Source organism: Haliotis cracherodii, unplaced genomic scaffold, assembly GCF_022045235.1.
Source record: "Haliotis cracherodii isolate W230 unplaced genomic scaffold, xgHalCrac1.p SCAF_4, whole genome shotgun sequence".
NCBI classification, from domain to species: domain Eukaryota; kingdom Metazoa; phylum Mollusca; class Gastropoda; order Lepetellida; family Haliotidae; genus Haliotis; species Haliotis cracherodii.
In genome coordinates this window covers 44,899,635-44,920,263 of record NW_027266297.1, presented here as the reverse complement: position 1 = coordinate 44,920,263, position 20,629 = coordinate 44,899,635, and the positions used below count along the sequence as shown (strand labels likewise).

Below are 20,629 nucleotides of genomic sequence, written 5' to 3'. Positions count from 1 at the left end.
AATCCATCTGTCAATTCGCCTCAACTATCTCAAGTCGCCCCATCATTTTGTCTCAATTCTTCCATTGCTATTGCCACAGCTACCGCTATTTCTAATACTATTGGCATGAACTATTATATAGCCATACTTCAATGTGGAGACAGTTCGGACTCCCGTACATGACCGGCTTAGTTCAGACTGAAACTTAACCATCATAATATTATTAACCTTGTAGATTCCTGTATGACGTACATCCTCCGCCCATAACAGGACAGACGTTTGCAAAGAGATTGAACAATACCTCGATGACGTCACGTGTGGTTCCGATCAATGAAGATGGATATATCATGGATTGCTTGTAGGGCCCGGAGTGTGTGTTTAGATGGCTACAACGCCAGTTGTTTTCCAAAACCCACAATCAACGCTGACACACAGTTTTCATTTTTAGTTTTGAAAAGTCCGTAACTGTTTAATGGTGAATGAGAGAAGAGGTAACTGACAACAGTGTTTGTTTTGACGACCGCATTAGGTTTTTGTATCATCCATCTCATGCATGTTATGTGCAAAGAGTAAAAGTAAGTTTTATCAGTGTCCCTGCAAGTCATTTTCCGAACAAACCAATAATATTTGCACGCTTTTACCGAAATACGTCAGTTTTTCATAAACCATTACGTAACATCTAATTATTCCCCATGGCAGTAGAACCTGTTTTAAGATAAAATCAATTAGGTGAAGAAACCAACATGACAATAAGCCTGCAGTTAACTTTGATACGTGTTCCTTTCGAGAATGTCGCTCTATATTTGGATATTGCAAACATTGTTTAAGTTTCAGTAATAACTAGCAAGATATTATGGAACGGTGCCGCTCATATACAATGGATTAGACTTGATAGGCCAGATTGTAGGTGATAGCAAGTCTACCTCGTTTCCTCCAGAAATATACCCTCAATTGCATCAAGATCAATGGCACTAACTAGTCCGTAATTATTCCAGTTGTATTAAATCAAACATTGTGAAGTGCTCTATAGCCAGCAGCAACAAAACGATATGTAATTAATCACACCCGGTAAAGGTAACATTGGCGGCGGCGAGAGCGGGGCGTTTAGTCGATCCGTGGCTACACCGGTGGGACGCAGATCAATGGTCATACAGTTGTCAACTTCTGTATGTTTGGACGCGAGTTAGAGAGTGGGAGGTATTTCCCCAGTCGGATGGCAAACACGGATTTATCTCAGCTATCGAAATATATTCAGTGATCTTTGATAACGTGGATAACATAAATATGCTGACACATCGAGTTTCGCGATAAGAGTAACATTGGCGTTGAAACGAAGGTTGGCAAAGCGATTGGATTCTACCCATAAGCAGGACCAAGTTCTACCCAATGGACAGGAACAAGTTCTACCCAATAGATAGAAACAAGTTCTGTTCAGTAGATAGGGACAAGTTCTATCAAATGGACAGGAGCTAGTGTGCTATGACAACTGCTGATGCCAGTGCCCGTTCTGGTCACGAGAAGTGTTGATGGAGCCTCTGAGAGAAGTGTTGATGGAGCCTCTGAGAGAAGTGGCAACCGACCCACACGAGGGTACTGAGGTGTATCACTCAACTGAATCCCCAAAGGAATGTTTAGGATAGAATCGGGGATATTTTTCCAAACGGACACTTGAACCGGTGAAATATGATTGTTTGTGTTTTTATCAATCAGATCTGTAAAACCTGTTATAAACCAATAACATACGCAGGCCTGAACGGACGTGTTTCAGCAACATACCATCAACCTATGAGAACAGTACATCTGCCCTTGAATGCCCCAACACCATGACATTTTTTAACTGCAGCACAGATTTCCAGTTTTGTTCTAAAAGTGGTGACGCGGCCTACTTCACCAGCAGCTATTCCCTGGCCTCGCAGATCGTAGCCATCTCCTTTCTCATCTTCACCTGTCTCGCAGGAAACGCTCTACTCTGCTATGCCGTCTACAAGACATCCTCCAGGTTCTCAGCGTCCTCCATCTTCATCCTCAACCTGGCGGTCACCGACATCCTTGTGGGAACTCTGGTTCTTCCCTTCTGGATTCTGTCCACAGCGACATTATCCTGGCCACTTTCAAATGCAGTTTGCGAGTTTACAGCATTCCTTACAACGACCTTGATGCAGTGTTCCATCTTCTCACTGTGTGGGATAGCTGCTGACAGGTACCTCAACATCCGTCACCCTCTCCGCTACCCAATAGAAGCCACGTTCACTAGAGTGTCACTCGTGGTGCTGGGCATCTGGTGCTTCTGTGTGTCTATCGCCAGTTTCCCCCTGTTCGGCTGGGGAGACTACAGGTTCCAGCCTCAGACTGTTCCAATATGTAACCCAGAATACATCTCAGAGGTTTCCTTCACCATATTTCTGTGCGTTTTCGGAATGGCCCTGCCATTTGCTATAATGCTCTTCTATTATATCAGAATAATTCAAATTGCTAGGTGCCAAATACAAAAGATTCACTCTCTACAGAGGACACTTGAGAAACCACGTGCCCCGCCCAAACAGTTCCTCAGTGTGGAGGGGCATCAGGCAACTGAAAGTAAGAGATCCACCAAAGTGAGCACCAGCAGAACACCCCTGAGCACCAAGTTCTCCAGGAATGTAAAGGCTGTTAGAAGAGTCTTCATCGCAGTAGGTAAGTTGACCATAAATTTAGTTTTCAAGTTACCCATACGTCCATATATGACTCAGGACTCATTCTGAAAAACCCTCGATTATATTGAAGGTAATGAAAGTAATCTGATAGTGAGTGAGGATGGTTTTACGCCATTTCTAGCAATATTGGAGACTTTCACGGCGGTGTACACCAAACCTGCTCTTTATAGTATATTTGTCCGCATGTGGAGAATAGTTCTACCTGGCTTTCCGCGTGAAGAGCGAAAGCTAGTCAGTGAACAATTAACGCATATTCCTTCATGTGTGTAGATCCTTTCGAGCGTCGTTGTGCAAAGCGAGATGGGACCTTCGTCTCATCCATGACTACAATGAGTCGGTCTGGGTACATGAATCACTTTTTTTAACGTTGTTTAACGCAAATATGTTTGGGTGTACTACCCAAAATGTGCAGTTAAGGGCGATTTAACGTATCATCAGAGCAAGTTTTCAGCTGAAACTTCTACTTAAAGATTAGCAATGATCTGGCACAGGACATTAAGTTCGACTCATGGAAGTTCGCAACAGACCGCTTGACTTTGATTGATTGCTCGGGATTGTTATTAGAAATAGCGACTGACGCATGGCGCAAATTTCTTTTCTTGTTTTCACTACACACAAACTAATACTGCATCCGTATGTACACATACTACGTGACGGTTTTAAGCAGTACAGAACGTTTAACATACTTCTGATTCACTATTGTAGTCTAAACTAAAGATTCATTCAAGATTAGTACACTTACAGCGACATGTGTGTTGTGTGTGTGTGTGCGTGTGTGTTTGTGGGTGTATTTCTGTGCGTGTGTTTGTGTGTGTGTTTGTGTCTCTGTGTGTGTTTGTGTTATGTGTTTGTGTGTCTGTGTGTTTGTCTCTCTCTCTCTCTCTCTCTCTCTCTCTCTCTCTCTCTCTCTCTCTCTCTCTCTCTCTCTCTCTGCGTGGTGTGTCTGCTTGTACTAGTCCATACTTATGTCAGTTCTATAGTGTTAGCCAGTTTACATGCCATGCCGCAGTTTTACACGGATACCACAATCAGACACATTATACTCCGTCGTTGTTTTATCCACTCATTGAAGAACGTCAAACAGGGTAATACGAAGTACCATCTTTTAACGTATTTTGGTATGAAGCGACCAAGTGATCGACATTCCGCTCTCTGAGCAGACACCATATCCAGTAGAACGAGGAGGCTGCCTTTGTTATACAGTCAAACGGGGTCGTATCTATCGCATAGCGTTAATAATATGTTGGTATTAAGGGTAGGTTTAGCTATTACATTTTCACAGCTATTCGATATAATCAACATTTCCACGAATTGCATTTCATTGTAAGACGAATCACGATCTGAATATGCCTCAATATGGAGACCTGTGACTATTGCTGTATGAGGCAGCGAGAAAGTGATCAAAACTCAAAACACAAATGACAAATAACCCTCTCTGAAACCACATAGGGTGTCACATAGTTTCATTCGTTAATTTGGGATTAAAATAGACGTGATATATACAAGGCTGTGTAAGGACATTGTTAGATATCGGCGACATCATGGCAAGGTCTCAACAGGGAGCAATATCAGGCACTTTAGCGATTGTTTCACTACCAAGTTATCCCTTGAGAGTGCCATTCCACATTCCTGACAGTAGCAGAGGACTGTTTATCTATATTGTGTGTTCGTAACTTTAGAAACGTAAGACTATTAGCATACTTCCGGGTGCCTTAGCAACGTTCTGTTACCCGGATGCAAGTATCCAACACGATAAGACAGTTTGGGAATATATTTGTAGAAGAATATCATAACATTTGACCAAGCTCTGGTGTTGGGTATACAAAACAATACTTTGAGGATATATTTCGTATAGCCTCTGGTGCCGTGGCTTGATGGCCATTTTATTTTTTTATGTTATATACTTCCATTTATTTCAAATTATGACATTATGGTTCCAAAATACAAGCAGGTCCAAATTTGCTTTCCCCAAGGAATGATATACATTGCTTTATTATATAATCTCGTCTAAGTGAAGGTTAACCTGTATTTGGAAGATAATAAAATGTGATTGGTTAGAGAGAATCTGTGTTGTATAGTGTATGTCTTATATACAGTAGAAAAAGAAATAAAATAATCAATTTGTGGTTTGAAAGCATAACATATTTCGTTGAATTCTCAAGGAGTAATTAGATTGAAACCTTTTTCACTACAATATAGTTACACATTACTGCCGATAGTATTTCATAAAACGGAAACAGTTACACATTACTGCCGATAGTCCTTCATAAAACGGAAACATAGCCATATAAACAGCGAAAATATTCCATAAATTCATACAAAGGCAGCAGTCACACTTAATGAGATTCCGCCAACAGTGAAGGGCCCCACATATCTGCCAGAACTCATTTACCGCTATCGAGCGATGATTGATCAGGGCTTCCGCTGCCAGTCATTATCAAGACCGTAGCTCCACCCCTCGCTTCAATGCAGTCAATTACTTCTCAACTTGTATAGTTCTACCCCATCAGTGGAAATACCCAATATTTATTCCGTCCCGGCTTCAGGCAATATTGATGGAATGATCATATTTCACAACAATTACTATCGAACACAGGTATGGATCTGTTTGTGTGACGATACCACATACCTATGGAAATGTCCATGGAGTAGTGTACTTGTCATACGCGAATTATGTGTTAGATTGGCTTCATTAACGGCTATCATGTCAACTGTATAAATACAACACAGGACAATTATGTCAACTGTATTACTACAACATAGGACAATTATGTCAACTGTATTACTATAACATAGGACAATTATGTCAACTGTATTAATACAACACAGGACAATTATGTCAACTGTATTACTACAACACAGGACAATTATGTCAACTGTATTAATACAACACAGGACAATTATGTCAACTGTATTAATACAACATAGGACAATTATGTCAACTGTATTACTATAACATAGGACAATTATGTCAACTGTATTACTATAACATAGGACAATTATGTCAACTGTATTACTACAACACAGGACAATTATGTCAACTGTATTAATACAACACAGGACAATTATGTCAACTGTATTAATACAACACAGGACAATTATGTCAACTGTATTACTACAACATAGGTCAATTATGTCAACTGTAACAGTAATAGAACAGCACAAGACAATTGTGTAATTGTATAAATACAACATAAGACACTTACATCAACTGTAACAGTAACAGAGGAACTCAAGACAAAATGTATGGCATATGACACACGTGTATGTGAAGCCGGTGGCGCTTCATCCATCTGTAGTATCAGCGTAATATATTAGTCATATCAAAATACAAATTCTTTCAACTTAGCGTACAGTTCGGAAACTAGAATAATTACAATTTGTTTATTGCGAATCATTCTACCGTCTTAAAGTTTGCAATAGCTAAATAATATCTTTAATGGGGTTTTTTTTAAATTAAACAAATGCGACTATGTCACATAAAGCACAAATCAAACTTTGTAACAAAAACATTCTTGGGAATGCATAACAGTGATATTTGAAGTAAGTGAAAGGTATATCAAAGTAGCCGTAAGATCCTATGACACCACCCTTACCCCACTCACGACACCAAAACCACCACCCTCACACCACACCAGCCCTACCCCACCCCACCACCACCCTCACCCCACACCACCCTCACCACAAACTACCCCTACCCCACCCCACCACCACCCTCACCACATACCACCCTCACCACACACCAGCCCTACCCCACTCACCCCACCCCACCACCACCCTCACCCCACACCACCTCACCACAAACTACCCCACCCCACCACCACCCTCACCACATACCACCCTCACCACACACCATCCCTACCCCACTCACCCCACACCACCACCACCCTCACCACACACCACCCTCACCAAACACCACCCCTACCCCACTCACGAAGTCGGTACACAGTACATAAAAACATGTTCAGAGACGTTTCCACCTATGTCAGTGCTTTTATCCGTCCTGTTTCTGTGTTTCTGCAATAACCCCCTTCTGATAAAGCTGTGTATGTGAGTTATAGTGATCAATACACGAATTAGTTCTTGTTTACAGCGTTACAGTTGCTAGTAATCAAGCTATGGTATAAATACCTCCTGTAGCCTACAGCATTACATTGGTAATACTCTGATACAAACACACCGACTCCCATTTCATCAAAACATCTCAAGAATAATATTACTAAAGTAAAAGAAGTGTTTGCACATTTCCAGACGGGCTGTTCTACCAGTGGAGTGAAATGGATTTTCTCAGTTTAATACAGCAGCAGCATGTTTGGCACGTGTGTTTGTTGCATTGATTGGTTCCATATTTGCATTAACATAATGATTGTTGGTGCGCTCGAGGGTATTAATGTCCCTCTGAACAAAGATGCTGCTATCAAACATGTTTCACTTTAAAGTGTGTAGAGTGAGTCAAAAAACTGTTTAAGTATGGTAACTGACTACCATGCCCCGCCAACCTACCCTAATCAACTGACCACCATACGTTCAGCGGAGACAGTCGTACCATGCCCCGCCAACCTACACTCACCAAGCCGGCTCTGAATGTGACCCATGTCGAATTTAGATTCGTATTTGTTTTGGAGGTTGCATTTCTGCCATATCTAACTTTATAGTAAATTCCAGTGCAATATGGAAATTTGATCAGCTACAAAATAAAATGTTAAAGGTTTGGATTTAATTTAAACCGAACGCAATGGACGGGGAAGTTGGGGAGTAATGACTTTCCTTCATAATTAAGACAGCGTTGACAGGTCTCGGTAACCATACAGTCCAACACATTTGTAGGTTAAATTCATTCGCATAACAATAACAAAAGTATGTGAAACTTAACTGCGGATCAGGTTATCCGCTTAGTGTTTAAAAAGCAAAAGCCAATGATTTATTACAAAACAACCTCCAAGAAACTCCATTTTCTACAAACTTTTTTCGAGCTATGTAAAACTTAATGTTATATTTGCCGTAACAATCGATGCAACCACAGATCCTCCAATGACAATGAGCCTACGGGTGTATTGAAGTAGCCACGTTGAGCACACTCCGTCCCTCAGTACAACATGCTAGAAGATGTTGTGATCAATAAACATGGACGAGGTTACCTAACGCTTAGAAGAAGTCAATCAGACATCACAAGCTAAAACGTTGGTTTATGTACACTAGTGCCTATTTCCTCTCACAAACTGACAGGCCAGATGTTGTACTATATTTTATGAATGGCACATTTTCATTTTGACAGGGCATGATGGATATCTAAGCATCTATTTTCGAGTAACCTACATTTCAATGTTGATACTAATGTACAGACCGTATGCATTGAACGACAATTTGTGATTTTCGTGGGATCATTGTGTATGGTTATTCATAACAGAAATCACAGACATGTGGTTGTTGCGTTTATTATTCAAAGGGGGTTATTTCCACTTCTCTGTCTATATATGTACATCTAAGTCTTGTCGAAATGTATTAAGATAAAAAACATGAACAAAAGTACTTGAGGCAAGCCATCCATCTCATAACCCACGACATTGGTATTGGAACCGTCTTCAGTGACATGCTTCACTCAAAATTTCAAGTAGCAGGAATCAGCAAGTACACTGGCATAAAGGGGCACAACATGACAGATGTCGACAGATGCTGGATGGTACCATAATGCATATATGTGTCAATGAACTACTTGCATGTTATAACCCTGGGGGGATTCCAGGTTTTTGATAGGTCCCCAGCAAGAGGTGACCAAATGGATCGGGTGGTCAGATTCGGTGACTTGGTTGATGGCGTTTCCTTCAATTAATTTTTCGTTAATTCAATTATTTCCTCGAAATAAGCAGTTCTTGAAATAACGCGAAAATAATAAAAGAAACGAGAAATAAACTCTAAATTTCGAGAAAATAACTGAAATAACGCGAAAATACTCAAAGTAATGAGAGAAAAAGTAAAATTTCGAGAAAATAATTGAAATAACGAGAAGTAAAGAGAAATGATTCGAAATTTCGATTTTTGTAAATAAATTCAAAATAACGAGAAAATAATCGAAGTAACAAGAAAATTGGAAATTTCAAGTTTTTGAAATAAACTTGAAATAACGAGAAAATAATCAAAATGTAAAAAAAAATAAACAACTAATTGAAACAACGAGAAATTTCGATTTAATTAAATATATATATATATATGTTTCAAAAGTGGCATCTTTAGGCTTTCCTACAATCTTGGTACTGTTTAATACTGTGTTAAATTCTTTTTCCAGGCGTGTTCTTCCTCTGTTGGGGGCCGTATGTGATCCTGAACTTCTGGTCAGTTAACAATGAACACATTCCCGTGCCATATTTGGCTGACCTGTTGACCACCCTCCTGGCCTTCACCAACAGCTCCGTCAACCCAATCATCTTCATCCTCCTCAACAAGGACTTGCGGAACGTCATCAGGAAGCTAGGACGCCGACTACTCTGCTGTTTGTCGTCAAGCAGTAGTTCTATTGAACACTCCGACTTAGTGACGTACGTGGTGGAGAAGAGCGAGCACAGGTCCCGAGCTCCATCACGGCCTAGAAGCCAACAGGTCACACTCACTGGCAGGGATCTTATTCACACGGAGCATACAACAGAAAATAACATCAGTTTTCACTTGGCTGATGTTGAGACTGACGAGTTCAGGACAGAGCGGGAGAAGACTTTTAGGGAACAGCATGACAGCAGAACTGCCATGCTGACTCTCCCTGGTGTTGTGTGACATGACATGACATGACATGACATGGTTCTTGTTGTTTTTAATTTTAGAAACTGTCAGGAATTAAGTGACTTTGTTCAAAATGTGCCTCTGTTCACACAGCATTAAAAATTGGTACCCGGTGGGGTGAGATAGAAATGTGACTGTTAACCTTCTAGGTTGTATGTTTCCCAGGGAGCAGAGAATGAAAATAGAGTGCACACTGATCCAATGACAGGGGGTAAGAATGTAAGCACTTTGGGCATGCACGAGTGTATGGAGGCTAGCGCAATAAAAGTACCCAATATTATTATTATTTAATACAGATTAAAATATAGAACGCAGCAAAGAGTGTTTAGATCCTGGCACAGTAAGGCTGGTTGAGCTCATCATCAGCTCAGGGCCCTTGCCCCCTCTACACGCAGCCCAGACTGCGAGAAGGACTTCTCCCAGGAAGCGCTGCCTAGTCTAACCCACCGAGAACTTTTTGGAGAATGTGAAGACTCTCCAACACTGCAGCCTTCTACATTACCCAGATTGTCAGAAGGGCTGTATCCCTGATAGCAAACCAGGGTACTCTCCCAATTTCAGTCAACAGATTGGGAGGTACCAAACCTAAGGCACCGAGAACAATGGGGAGTCGGACAACTTGGTACTTGGGATGTAAGTGTGACATTTCAAAAGCGAGGTCTGCAGATTTGCCATGTTTTTCCTGAATCTTGTCAATCACATTAGCGTCAAAAGGAACAGAAAATTCAATTATATAAATAATTTCATTGGATTTATCAAAAAGGACAAGATCAGGTTTGTTGGCCTGGATACGTCTGAGGCTGTAAATGGGCCTATTCCAAAGAATTTTGGATATATCATTTTCCATGACGCCCTTTACATATTCTGGGTGGTACCCTGGATGGACCTCTGTGTCAAAACCACAAGCATTATTATTATTATTATTATTATTAAAAAAAAACCTGGTGAACTGGCGTTTCAAGTAATTATTTTGAGTGTACTGGTTTGAAACCTGAAGCTGAATCAAGTAAAACCATAATCATAATATTGTTATGTAGTTTCCAAGTTGTTGCCTTACAATAAAATATTGTCCCTTTGGATATTCATAAATCGTATTTACAACAATACAACATGGGGTGTATAATATTATACATGTCACTACATCTGCAGATTTTCTCTTCATAATGTGAACTAGACATGTTTTAACAGAAGTATATGCATACACCCTTTAGTACAACATAGATCACACAAACCAAATGTGGCATTCAGTTTGACCTAACAAAAACAAAGAAGCTCTATTTTCCATTGGGTTAGTTGTTTTATTGATATGTGTGAATAAAAATGTCACATCTTAGTATCACATTATCAGCTTCATAAAATCATGTATAATGCAATGTACCTTACAATGTATATATCAAAATAAAGTTATTTAAAAATAACAAATATTACCATGCTGTATTTTTGTCTTTGACATTAACATATAAACAAAATGAAACAATAACTATCAATTTTGTACAAATATTTGACAATGCATACACACCATCCAGTAGTTAATCTGAACTCTTTATTACTGTGTATGACATGCAGCTTTGAATAAATTCCATAATAGTCTTCTTGTCTATTGCATACTAACAAACAAAACAAGAGGATATCACAGAATATTGGACGGACACTTCACACGTTCACCCCCGACTTACTTGTGTACGCTTATGGCCACCTTGGTGATAGAAACAATAAATATTTGTCAACACCATCACACAGTCAGAACAGTGTTATAACATGGCACAGATCCAAGGACAACATGTGTTCTTGAGTAACCCAGAAACTGACAAAACAGTTCCTGAGGAATGACATAAAACTGACAACATGACAGACATGTCAAATGAACATGCTAGTGAATCAATGATTTGTGATTATTGTCACATAAGCAGTATTTTATTCCTTGACTGCAGTATAGCACAGACATGATTGAAGCACTGCTGACATGAATACCCACATTTTGCATTGATCCTATGTTAGGGGACTGATCAGGATCTCGACTTACCACTGTTGTGTATTGATTAGTATATGAAAAATGGCTTATTACCTCATTACTTGTAACTCTCTTTTGGATTTTCTGGACAATAGCTCTAGACTGCTACATTGTTCTGTGATTATCTAATCAGATCATGATGTTGTAACACAGTCTTTATGTCTGAATAATCCTGCTTGCTTAGCATCAGCCAGTCATACCCTGATCCTGGAGATATGCAACATTTCATTCTTTATCCAATCACATCAGATCTTAGTTCTCCCTATCGCAAAACAACAACGTGAGGACATCAAATTACGGGTCATGTCAGAATGACCTTTCATCCGACCAACAGAGCCTCGTTTACCAGATCAGGAAAGTTATAGTCGGAATGTGTTTTCTAATCATGCAACTTCAGAAAGTGAGTGAATGAGTTGTGTTTAACGCCGCTTTTAAAAGTATTACAGTTATATCACTGTGTGTAAGTGATGCAGGTCTCAGACGTTTACCACTTTGGTGAAACCCATGAGCACGGGTATGGTGCTGACAAACCTAGAAACATAATCGAGGCGAACCAGGATTTGAACCCACAATCATAGGTCTCTGGCATAGCCAAGGGATGCAACTCTGCACAGCAAATAGACGCCTTAGACGACTGGGCCACCCCTGCCCCCCAACTTCAGAAAGGTTAACACAGGGTATTCAGAACCATGTACGACTGATTCCATCAAATCATAGTCTTTTAGTATCTCTTGCTTCAATGGGATAAAGATTTGATACGGAAGAGATGTTGCATAGCCTGTTGGAAGTACTGCCATACAACCTCGACCATATATAAGATATTCCAGAATATTGTTTTGTTCAGTTTTCAAATTTTGAATCGTGAACATTGTTAACATATTTTTGAAGAGTAGTCTGGAAATGAAGTCGCCAGTTTGAAACTAGTGCCGTATAGCTTGAGAAAGCTAGTGTCTGATTGTTTGATGTCGACTTCTTGTTAGTCATTTCATTGGTCTGTCAAAGTTTGTGAAAGGTCGCTCTGACATGACCTGCAATGGAATGTCCTCAGGTCCTCAGTGGGAGCAAGAACTAAAATGTGACTTTAATGAGATTGTTCTTTTATCTGGTCTTCCTAGGTAAAAGGAACCTTGTTTTCTTTACTGTGCATTTCCTCATAATTCTTCACTAAATTGATGTTCTTTTTTCTAATTCAAACTATTTGTTCGGAAGACAATATCATATTACTCCCACAAAAGTTCAATATTAATTCTCTATGGCAATGAGGAATGGAGACACGTCTAGTTAAATCACTGTGAAACTATGTCTAGCATGTGTGACACAGTGTGCCCCTCAGTGGAGCAGCAGGGTGACCATTGCAGTGTGTGTGGAAGATGTGATGATGCCTGGAGAGAAGCCTCGTCACTTGCGTCTTGTCCTCACTTTACTCAGACTCCTCTCCGTCATCAGAAGTGCATCCTCTTTAATCCCCAACTGGTGACGCAGTTTCACAATTTCCTGTTTGTACCTGCAGCAGATGGATGCTTCATCAGGACCAAGACATATACCTCCCTGGATCAGTTCTTACTTATCAGTCTGACTCAACACCAGGTACACACACACCACTCACCTGGCTAGATGGTTGTCTATATAGTCAGTCTATATAGGACTGACTCTCCTGGAGCTGTTCTCTCAGGACGTTGTTCTCACTCATCAATCTGTCTCAACATCAGTTACACAACACTCACCTGCTAGATGGTTGTCTATATAGGACTGACTCTCCTGGAGCTGTTCTCTCAGGATGTTGTTCTCACTCATCAATCTGTCTCAACGTCAGTTACACAACACTCACCTGGCTTGATGATAGGACTGACTCTCCTGGAGCTGTTCTCTCTGGATGTTGTTCTCACTCATCAATCTGTCTCAACATCAGTTACACAACACTCACCTGGCTAGATGGTTGTCTATATAGGACTGACTCTCCTGGAGCTGTTCTCTCAGGACATTGTTCTCACTCATCAATCTGGCTCTCTCATCCTCCAGGTTTTGTTGTGTGGTCAGTGTGTACTCCCGCAGGTGCTTCCGGATGTTGTTCCAGTCACCAAGACTAAAACATATAAAAAACTCTGAATGGTGCATGAAAAACAAAGCCAAAGCTACTCAGTATCAAAACTATATTACTGTTTTGACTGGACTATGGGAGATAGGTTTTATGACATTCTTTCAGTGATGTCATGAGAGAGGAATTAAACCAAGAAAGGGGTTCATGCATGTGGAGGCCCAAGACAACAATCCAACCACATGACCTACACACCTGGTTGCAGCAAAAGCACAATTATACATGTATCATGATCACTGGCTAGGATGCAGCATATCATGACATTATTAACTTGAACATCTATTTCTTGAAGTATTTGAGCCAATAAAATGGTGGTGTTTTTTCAAGTATAAAATAAAGCATACCTATAACACTGTTAAGACTTTTAGAACAATAGTGTATATATTCAATTACTCAATGTAAGTATACCATTACTTACTTGACTTTACCATCTCTGTCAAAGACACCAAACTGCAATAAATAAAATTTGTTAGTAATAATTATTCCATGAAACATTGATGGAAACAACACAGAATATAGGCAACTGCTTTATCACCATGACTTAATGATGCACACTTGTTTTAATAATTGCACATGTTCAAAGTCTAAGACTGGTAAATTTTAACAGTAACCTAACATAAGAATATGAGATACATGATACTGTTCAAGTATAACACAGTTGATCATAGTAGGTCATCCACGTTAGTTTGTGTGTTGCTTATCTTGGTGGAGCTACACAGGGAGTGGAAGAAAAGAATAGAATGTTTTCAGTTAAAAAAAGCAAACTGATATTGTTACTTGTACCTGTTATTTTAGATATGTTCAAAAACAGTTCGCAATTTGATCATTATTATACTATATTCCAAGTACAACAGTTGCTGCAATCAAGAGTCAGACCACCCTATCCTGTTAGATGCCTTTTTCACCAAGCATCGGCCGCTGAGGAGCAATTCTAACTCAGATCTACACAGGATCCTAATTATTCAGCAGGATGGTACTGCAGGAGCAGCGAGAGAGAAGAAAGACAGTAAAGATTCTAGATTGCCCTACTATCATGGTCAGTTAACTTCTTTGAGAGGCATTGTCGTCATGGTCAGGTTCAGAATCAGAAAGCACATATTATAATCACACAACTCCTATCGGTACATTTTTCACTCTACTGTACCACATTTGTCTTTTCAGTTGATGACAAAGGTGACCAGATCAAAGGCATTTGACTACACACGTTCTTGGGAATTATTAATTTGGAACCATCAACGCAATATTTAGATTTTAGTTTTTGTAGGATATAAGGATCTAATCTAGTCATTCATTGTTCAAATTAACAAAATCATCCAAAATGGATTTTCAAATTGGTCTAAAAAAAGAACCTGAAAACATGTCAAATCCCCATAAGAACAAGACTTACTTTGACCTTGAGTCCATCAAGGTCGTTGCGGTAGTTGTTGAGCTCACTCTGCAGCCGGCCAATCTCCTTCAGATGAGCTGACTGGATCTCCCCATCTGTTAGGTTGATGGCCAGAGCATCTGGACCCATGTCCACTGTGTCAATGCCTCGGTTCTCACACGTCTGGCGCAGGTTCCTGCAAGCCACAGAATGATTATAGTGTGATGCTGTCTTCATGTAGAGAGGGTGAAAAAAAACATCACACATCAAAGTGTCTTACCCTTTCTAATGGTTTTACATCTCTAATGGAGAATGCAAATAACCACACATCTGACCACAGCTTCCAAAGCTCCATAAACATCTATACAGAGAGAGATATATTGCTGGGTCTAGCAAATGTACCACCAAATCCCTGTCTCATCCATAAACCATAATCCTTAATACAATCAAGGAAGGATACTTTCATATTCACAGAAAGTATTTGAGAAATGATAACCATGTGGATTCTCAAAAACTCAAAAGATTTGCTTGACTAAGTTACATATCTATCTTCAGAGGTTCAGGACAATTTGTCAGAATGAAAGCAAATGAAGTTTACTGAGAAAACAATGAGTGAAATCAGCCAAATAAAACACCAGTGCACTTTTAATCTTCAACATGTTCAAAGAATAAGAAAGATGGTTGTACTGGTGTACCTAAAAAAATCAAAATAGTTACAGTTACTTTGGTGTGAAACAGGTGTTACAAACAAAGAGACACAAACAAATACACCACTGGGGCTTCCAAACAACCTGTGCTGGTTGTAAGAGGCCACCAAATGGATGGAGTGGTCTGGTTTGGTGGCTTGGTTGACTACATGTCATCATACATATGGACTGTTGTTCACAATATCGACCACTGGATTGCCTGGTCCAGACTCAATAATTTGCAGGCCGCCAGTGTGGTGTAAAACAACAAACAAACAAATACATTAAACTCTTGAACATAACCTCCTTCCCGGAATCACTGGTTAGGACATGGAGTGAATCTGCAGTAGTTACCAGTGAGCTACAAGCGCCTCTTCATATCTCCTGTTGGCTTTCTTCAGCCTGGCCTTGAAGCTCTGAGCGGCATGGCTGAGCTGGTCTTCCCGCTCTCTGTGAGACCTCTTTATGTCCTTCATCATACCATCAGCATACTCCCGCATCTTGGTCACATGGGCCTCCCCGGGCACACCGCTGCCCTTGTCCACGTAGTCCTGCATCAACATTCAGCACACATTGGCGGTATATTGTCAAACTCCATAAAGTCTGCCAACTTTCATTTTAACTCCACAATATGTTGTTGATACTTAGTTCTTTTTCTTCTTATATCAAAGGCTGATGCTTTTTTCTAGCTGACATAAGTAAAAATCATGTGATATCTACACAGTATCTGATTGGCTGAACGTGACCAATATGTTTGACAGCCATTCACACGTCAAAGTCAAGTTTGAAAACACTAAAATGTTGGCCATAATATTGGTCAAAAATAGAGACTGATTATATTTCTCACCAACAGTTAATCAAACTTTAACAAATAGGTGTGCAAACTGTTTGGCAATGTTCATACTCAAATCTATGTTTGTAAACGCAAATCAAACTTTGAAGCGAGTGAAGCCACCTTTGGATTTTCCATACACACAGTTTGACAACCTACTGGTAATGAGTTGTTCTCAAAGTTCATCAGATAACTAGGAGAATGGATGTTCCAATTGTCTAAGACACAGCAACCCTTTAGGTACGCCAGAAACCTTTGATCATGGGTTCAAATCCAGTTTCTAGATTCATCAACACTATACCTATGCTCAAGGGTTTCACCAAGTAATAAACATCCATGGCCTACATCAATTCAGGCTTTGCTCCCAGAACAAGCTGACATGCCATGACATAACATGATATATTCTCTTCAAATCAGCGTTAAACCAAATTCTACAATGCACTTTGAACATACTCGATTCTGATTGCTTGATCGGATGTTTCAAATTGCAACTTACAGCAATGTCCTCCACATATTTGATGAGACGGAGTCGGAAGTCCTCTCCCTGGTCCTTGACCTTGTGTTGGAGTCGGTTACACTGAGTCTCCAGCATCTCCTTGTCTCCCTTCAGGGTGATCAGTTTCTGTCACACAATACCAAGCGTCAGGCACCTATAGACCAGTCTCTGACTTACAAGGCTACAAGTCCATGTCAGATTTGAACGCTATAATCCCGAAGGTTTTGTGTCATCTTCTATATATTTTATATCTTGAGCACAGTGTATGAATTCTTTTCCAAAGTTCGCTGGCCAGAAGGGGTTGTTCACATAAAATGGTGCAAGCCCCCATCATATGTTACTAGCCCTACTTTAAGGGCTGCCATTTACAATATGTATAAATATAGTCTTTAGACTGTTACGCTAATATATGTTTGTCTGACCTTTGTGGTTGTTATTAGACTTTCACATGCATATGTAATAACGCATGTAGGTGCATATAAGTCATAATCAGTGTACAGCAAAAAAACAGTTTACAATGAATTACGAAATGAAAACAAAATGACAATAGACTTTGACATTACATGATGCCTCAACTGACCAGATCATTCATAGAAAATACTAGGAAATAATAAATATTGAATTTTCAACTAGACAGTTGGGCCAGCTTTATGGAAATGTTACTAGTCCAACTTAAATGTCACCAGCATTTAGTTAGCGGCCAGGCACCTATTTGAACTTAACACATCCTAAAGATTAACTCTTTGATATTATACCATACTTTTCCCCTATTTCCCATCTATAGGTGCAGATGAGTTGTGTTTACCTGCCAACATGTCTAGCAGCTCAAAAAAGTTCAACTGAAAAGTCCATGGTGTGAAACCTCAAAACAATCTTCTGTAATTGTGAAAGTGAAAATTTCAAACATCTGAATAAACAGTACATCACTGCAAGTTTCTTACCTGCTGTAAAATGTTCACAAGAAACAGTTTCATCCAGTGCTACTTACAGCATTGATTTCTGATATCTTGTGTTGTCTGTCTCGGGCCAGGTTCCTGGCATCCTGGAGCTCCTTGATCAGCCCGGTGCTGGAACAACACAGTGTCTAGTTACAGTAGAGGGGACAATCACTTACACTATAACTAAACTACATCATGATGCACCTAATAAATGTACAGCGCACCGGTCTCGTATTAGGTGAAGTTAAGCAATGTCAGTCGCAGAGAGTCCTTGGATGGCTGACCGTGTTTAGCCAGCTTGGCTCCTGAGAGTTTCTGGGACTTTGGTCCTGCCCAACACTGAAGCACATGTGGCGTCTCCTTGGGCAAGTGCCTTTGTTCGAAATGTGCCTTTGTTCACCCAGCAGTGAATGGGTACAAGGTAGGATGAGATGGCAATGTGGCTGTTAACCTTCTACTCCTAACAGGCAGCTTTGGTTGTATACCTCCTAGGGAGCTGAGAATGAATGTTGAGTGCTCACTGATCCAGTGACCGGGGTAATAATGGCATTATGAGCATGCCCCTGTGTGGTGTGGAAATATGCACAATATATATGGCCTATCATTATCTCTATGGTTTAACAAGAAACTAAGGACACACTAACTCAGCATTACTTGAAGCAGATATGATTGTCCATCCTCTGCCTCACTGACAATGTTGACAAAATACCCTGTGTTGTTGATGCCAGTGCCCAGTGTCTTGTGTCCTCACTACATGTATGTACACAAGCTATGGCTACTGCTTTTGGGCTGTATTTTGAACATTCGAACCACTCGCCCCTTTCCGTAACCTGCAAGTAGACTCGTCCCCCAATCGATGAATGTTTTGAGCGAAAATACGACAAACCATCAGAATGCACGTATGATTTCAAGTTCTTCGTCAAAGAATCCCTCAGAAATAATTTTTGATTTTACATACGTCTTGCATCTAAAAATAAACTGAAGACACAGTTAAATGTGTTCAATCATACTGTATAATTCTGCATTTCCCAATGTGCTTTCAATTGCATCTGACATATATATAATATATGGGGAAATATATGTGAACCATTACGCAACGAGTTGACAATTGTTTTACTATTCGGCGTGTCCCGGAATAACACGAGTTGGTCACGAATGTGTGTTGAAGTGTGTCTATGAAGACAGACTCTTTATGGCTGGTTGACCTAGTGTGTGTGTGTTACAAGTCAGTGCCACCACTACTCTTCACAAATATTCTATCTTCACAACCCTGTGACAATAAGCTGCCAAACAATTCCTCACAAGGCGAGATTTTACATTTTTGGTTTATGGCTTCAGGTGAGGTGAAATGGGGTTTAAGATCACGTCCAAGATGATTGCACTTATATAGCAAAGTGCATGCACGTGTGTGTGTGGCTGCTTGTACTAGTCCGGACTGATGCCTATTTATAGTGCTAGCCAACTGAGATACCATGCCGCAGTTTAACATGAATACCCAACTCAGACACAGTATACTGACTCTGAGCAGACCAGTCCATGTTTTAGCCCCTTAATGCCTAGCGCCAGACAGTGTAACATTAAGTACCATCTTTTAATATCTTTTGGTATGACGCAGCCGGGATCGAACCCCGGGCCTTCCGCTCTCTGGGCAGATGCTCTACCACACATATGTTCAATATAAAGAATACATACTGAATCAATCACAAATATCCCTAGATTAACTATTTACTCTGATGTACCCAGTAAGTCAATATGTCTTTGCTAATTCCACATGATTTCTTCCATGGAAGCAGACTAAACTTGTTAGCCATCACACTAGTGCACATGAAAGCCATGAAATTGTGCTTTCATTAGGTATCATGAATCAACGTGAAAACCACATTTACTCATCCAGTCACTGCCAAGGGAAGAAAATTAATGGATGTCAACTTGTTTAGGAAGAGGAACACAATGTTTTGGAGTATATGCTTACTCCTTCATCAGGTGAATGAATGCTATGAAGCAGAGAACATATATATGTAAAACCAACATGTAAAACCAACCAAAGTAATTAGATAACAAAGGTGTTCTTACTGGTATATATATATATATATATATATATATATATATATATATATATATATATATATATATATATATATATATATATATTTAGTATTGTGACGTCAAAATTCTCTAATTGTTATGACATCACGTAACTATATGTTACTACTTCATGTCTGTTATTCAGTTATGGCCTGATGAGACTCGTAGGTGGTACGAGTTGAAAGCGCTAGCCTATTAAAACTGTGTTCAATCTTACTCCACTTATTTAATTATTACCATATTATGCCTGAAAGTTATATATATATATATATGCCAGTAAGAACACCTTACTTTCGTTGGTTTTACAGGCACATATATACATGTCTGTTCTCTGCTTCGCCTGAGGGAGGAGAAAGTATATATATAACATTGTGTTCCTCATAATGAAAAAGATGACATCCATAAATTCTCTTCCTCAAGTGTATCACTTCTAAATGCCATTCAAAGACTCAGTGAATATTGCTAAAAAAATGTCACAACAATTTAAATTTGAATAATAATGATTCCTAGAAGAGCAATGTCAACATCATTAATGGCCTTACTACCCCGTGTTCTAGAACATGTGAAAATAGCCCGGGGACAATCATCACATGATCCAGAGTATCAGATAAAACATCCAAATCATTACATTACATTGTCCTCAACATGAAAGCCACCCTGACAAAGAGATGGCAATG

General features: G+C 39.8%; 2 protein-coding genes across 2 annotated transcripts in view; one reads left to right on the top strand and one right to left on the bottom strand.

The window, feature by feature from the left end:
* The first annotated feature begins 1,802 nt into the window (after nucleotides 1-1,802).
* Nucleotides 1,803-10,774, top strand: LOC139478737 (adenosine receptor A2b-like). Its single transcript, XM_071261347.1, has 2 exons — nucleotides 1,803-2,652; nucleotides 8,956-10,774. The coding sequence occupies exons 1-2, from the start codon at nucleotides 1,803-1,805 to the stop codon at nucleotides 9,435-9,437; spliced, it is 1,332 nt and encodes a 443-aa protein (XP_071117448.1). The 3' UTR covers nucleotides 9,438-10,774.
* Nucleotides 10,729-20,629, bottom strand: part of LOC139478735 (coiled-coil domain-containing protein 78-like) — a 40,031-nt gene continuing 30,130 nt past the window's right edge. Inside the window, exons 15-21 of the mRNA XM_071261346.1 lie at nucleotides 17,918-17,996; nucleotides 16,930-17,055; nucleotides 15,956-16,152; nucleotides 14,937-15,111; nucleotides 13,968-13,999; nucleotides 13,379-13,537; nucleotides 10,729-12,958 (exon numbers count right to left, since the gene is read on the bottom strand). Of these exons, the coding sequence (XP_071117447.1) occupies nucleotides 12,853-12,958; nucleotides 13,379-13,537; nucleotides 13,968-13,999; nucleotides 14,937-15,111; nucleotides 15,956-16,152; nucleotides 16,930-17,055; nucleotides 17,918-17,996 (874 nt within the window). The 3' untranslated portion in view covers nucleotides 10,729-12,852. The remainder of the gene's footprint in view (nucleotides 12,959-13,378; nucleotides 13,538-13,967; nucleotides 14,000-14,936; nucleotides 15,112-15,955; nucleotides 16,153-16,929; nucleotides 17,056-17,917; nucleotides 17,997-20,629) is intronic.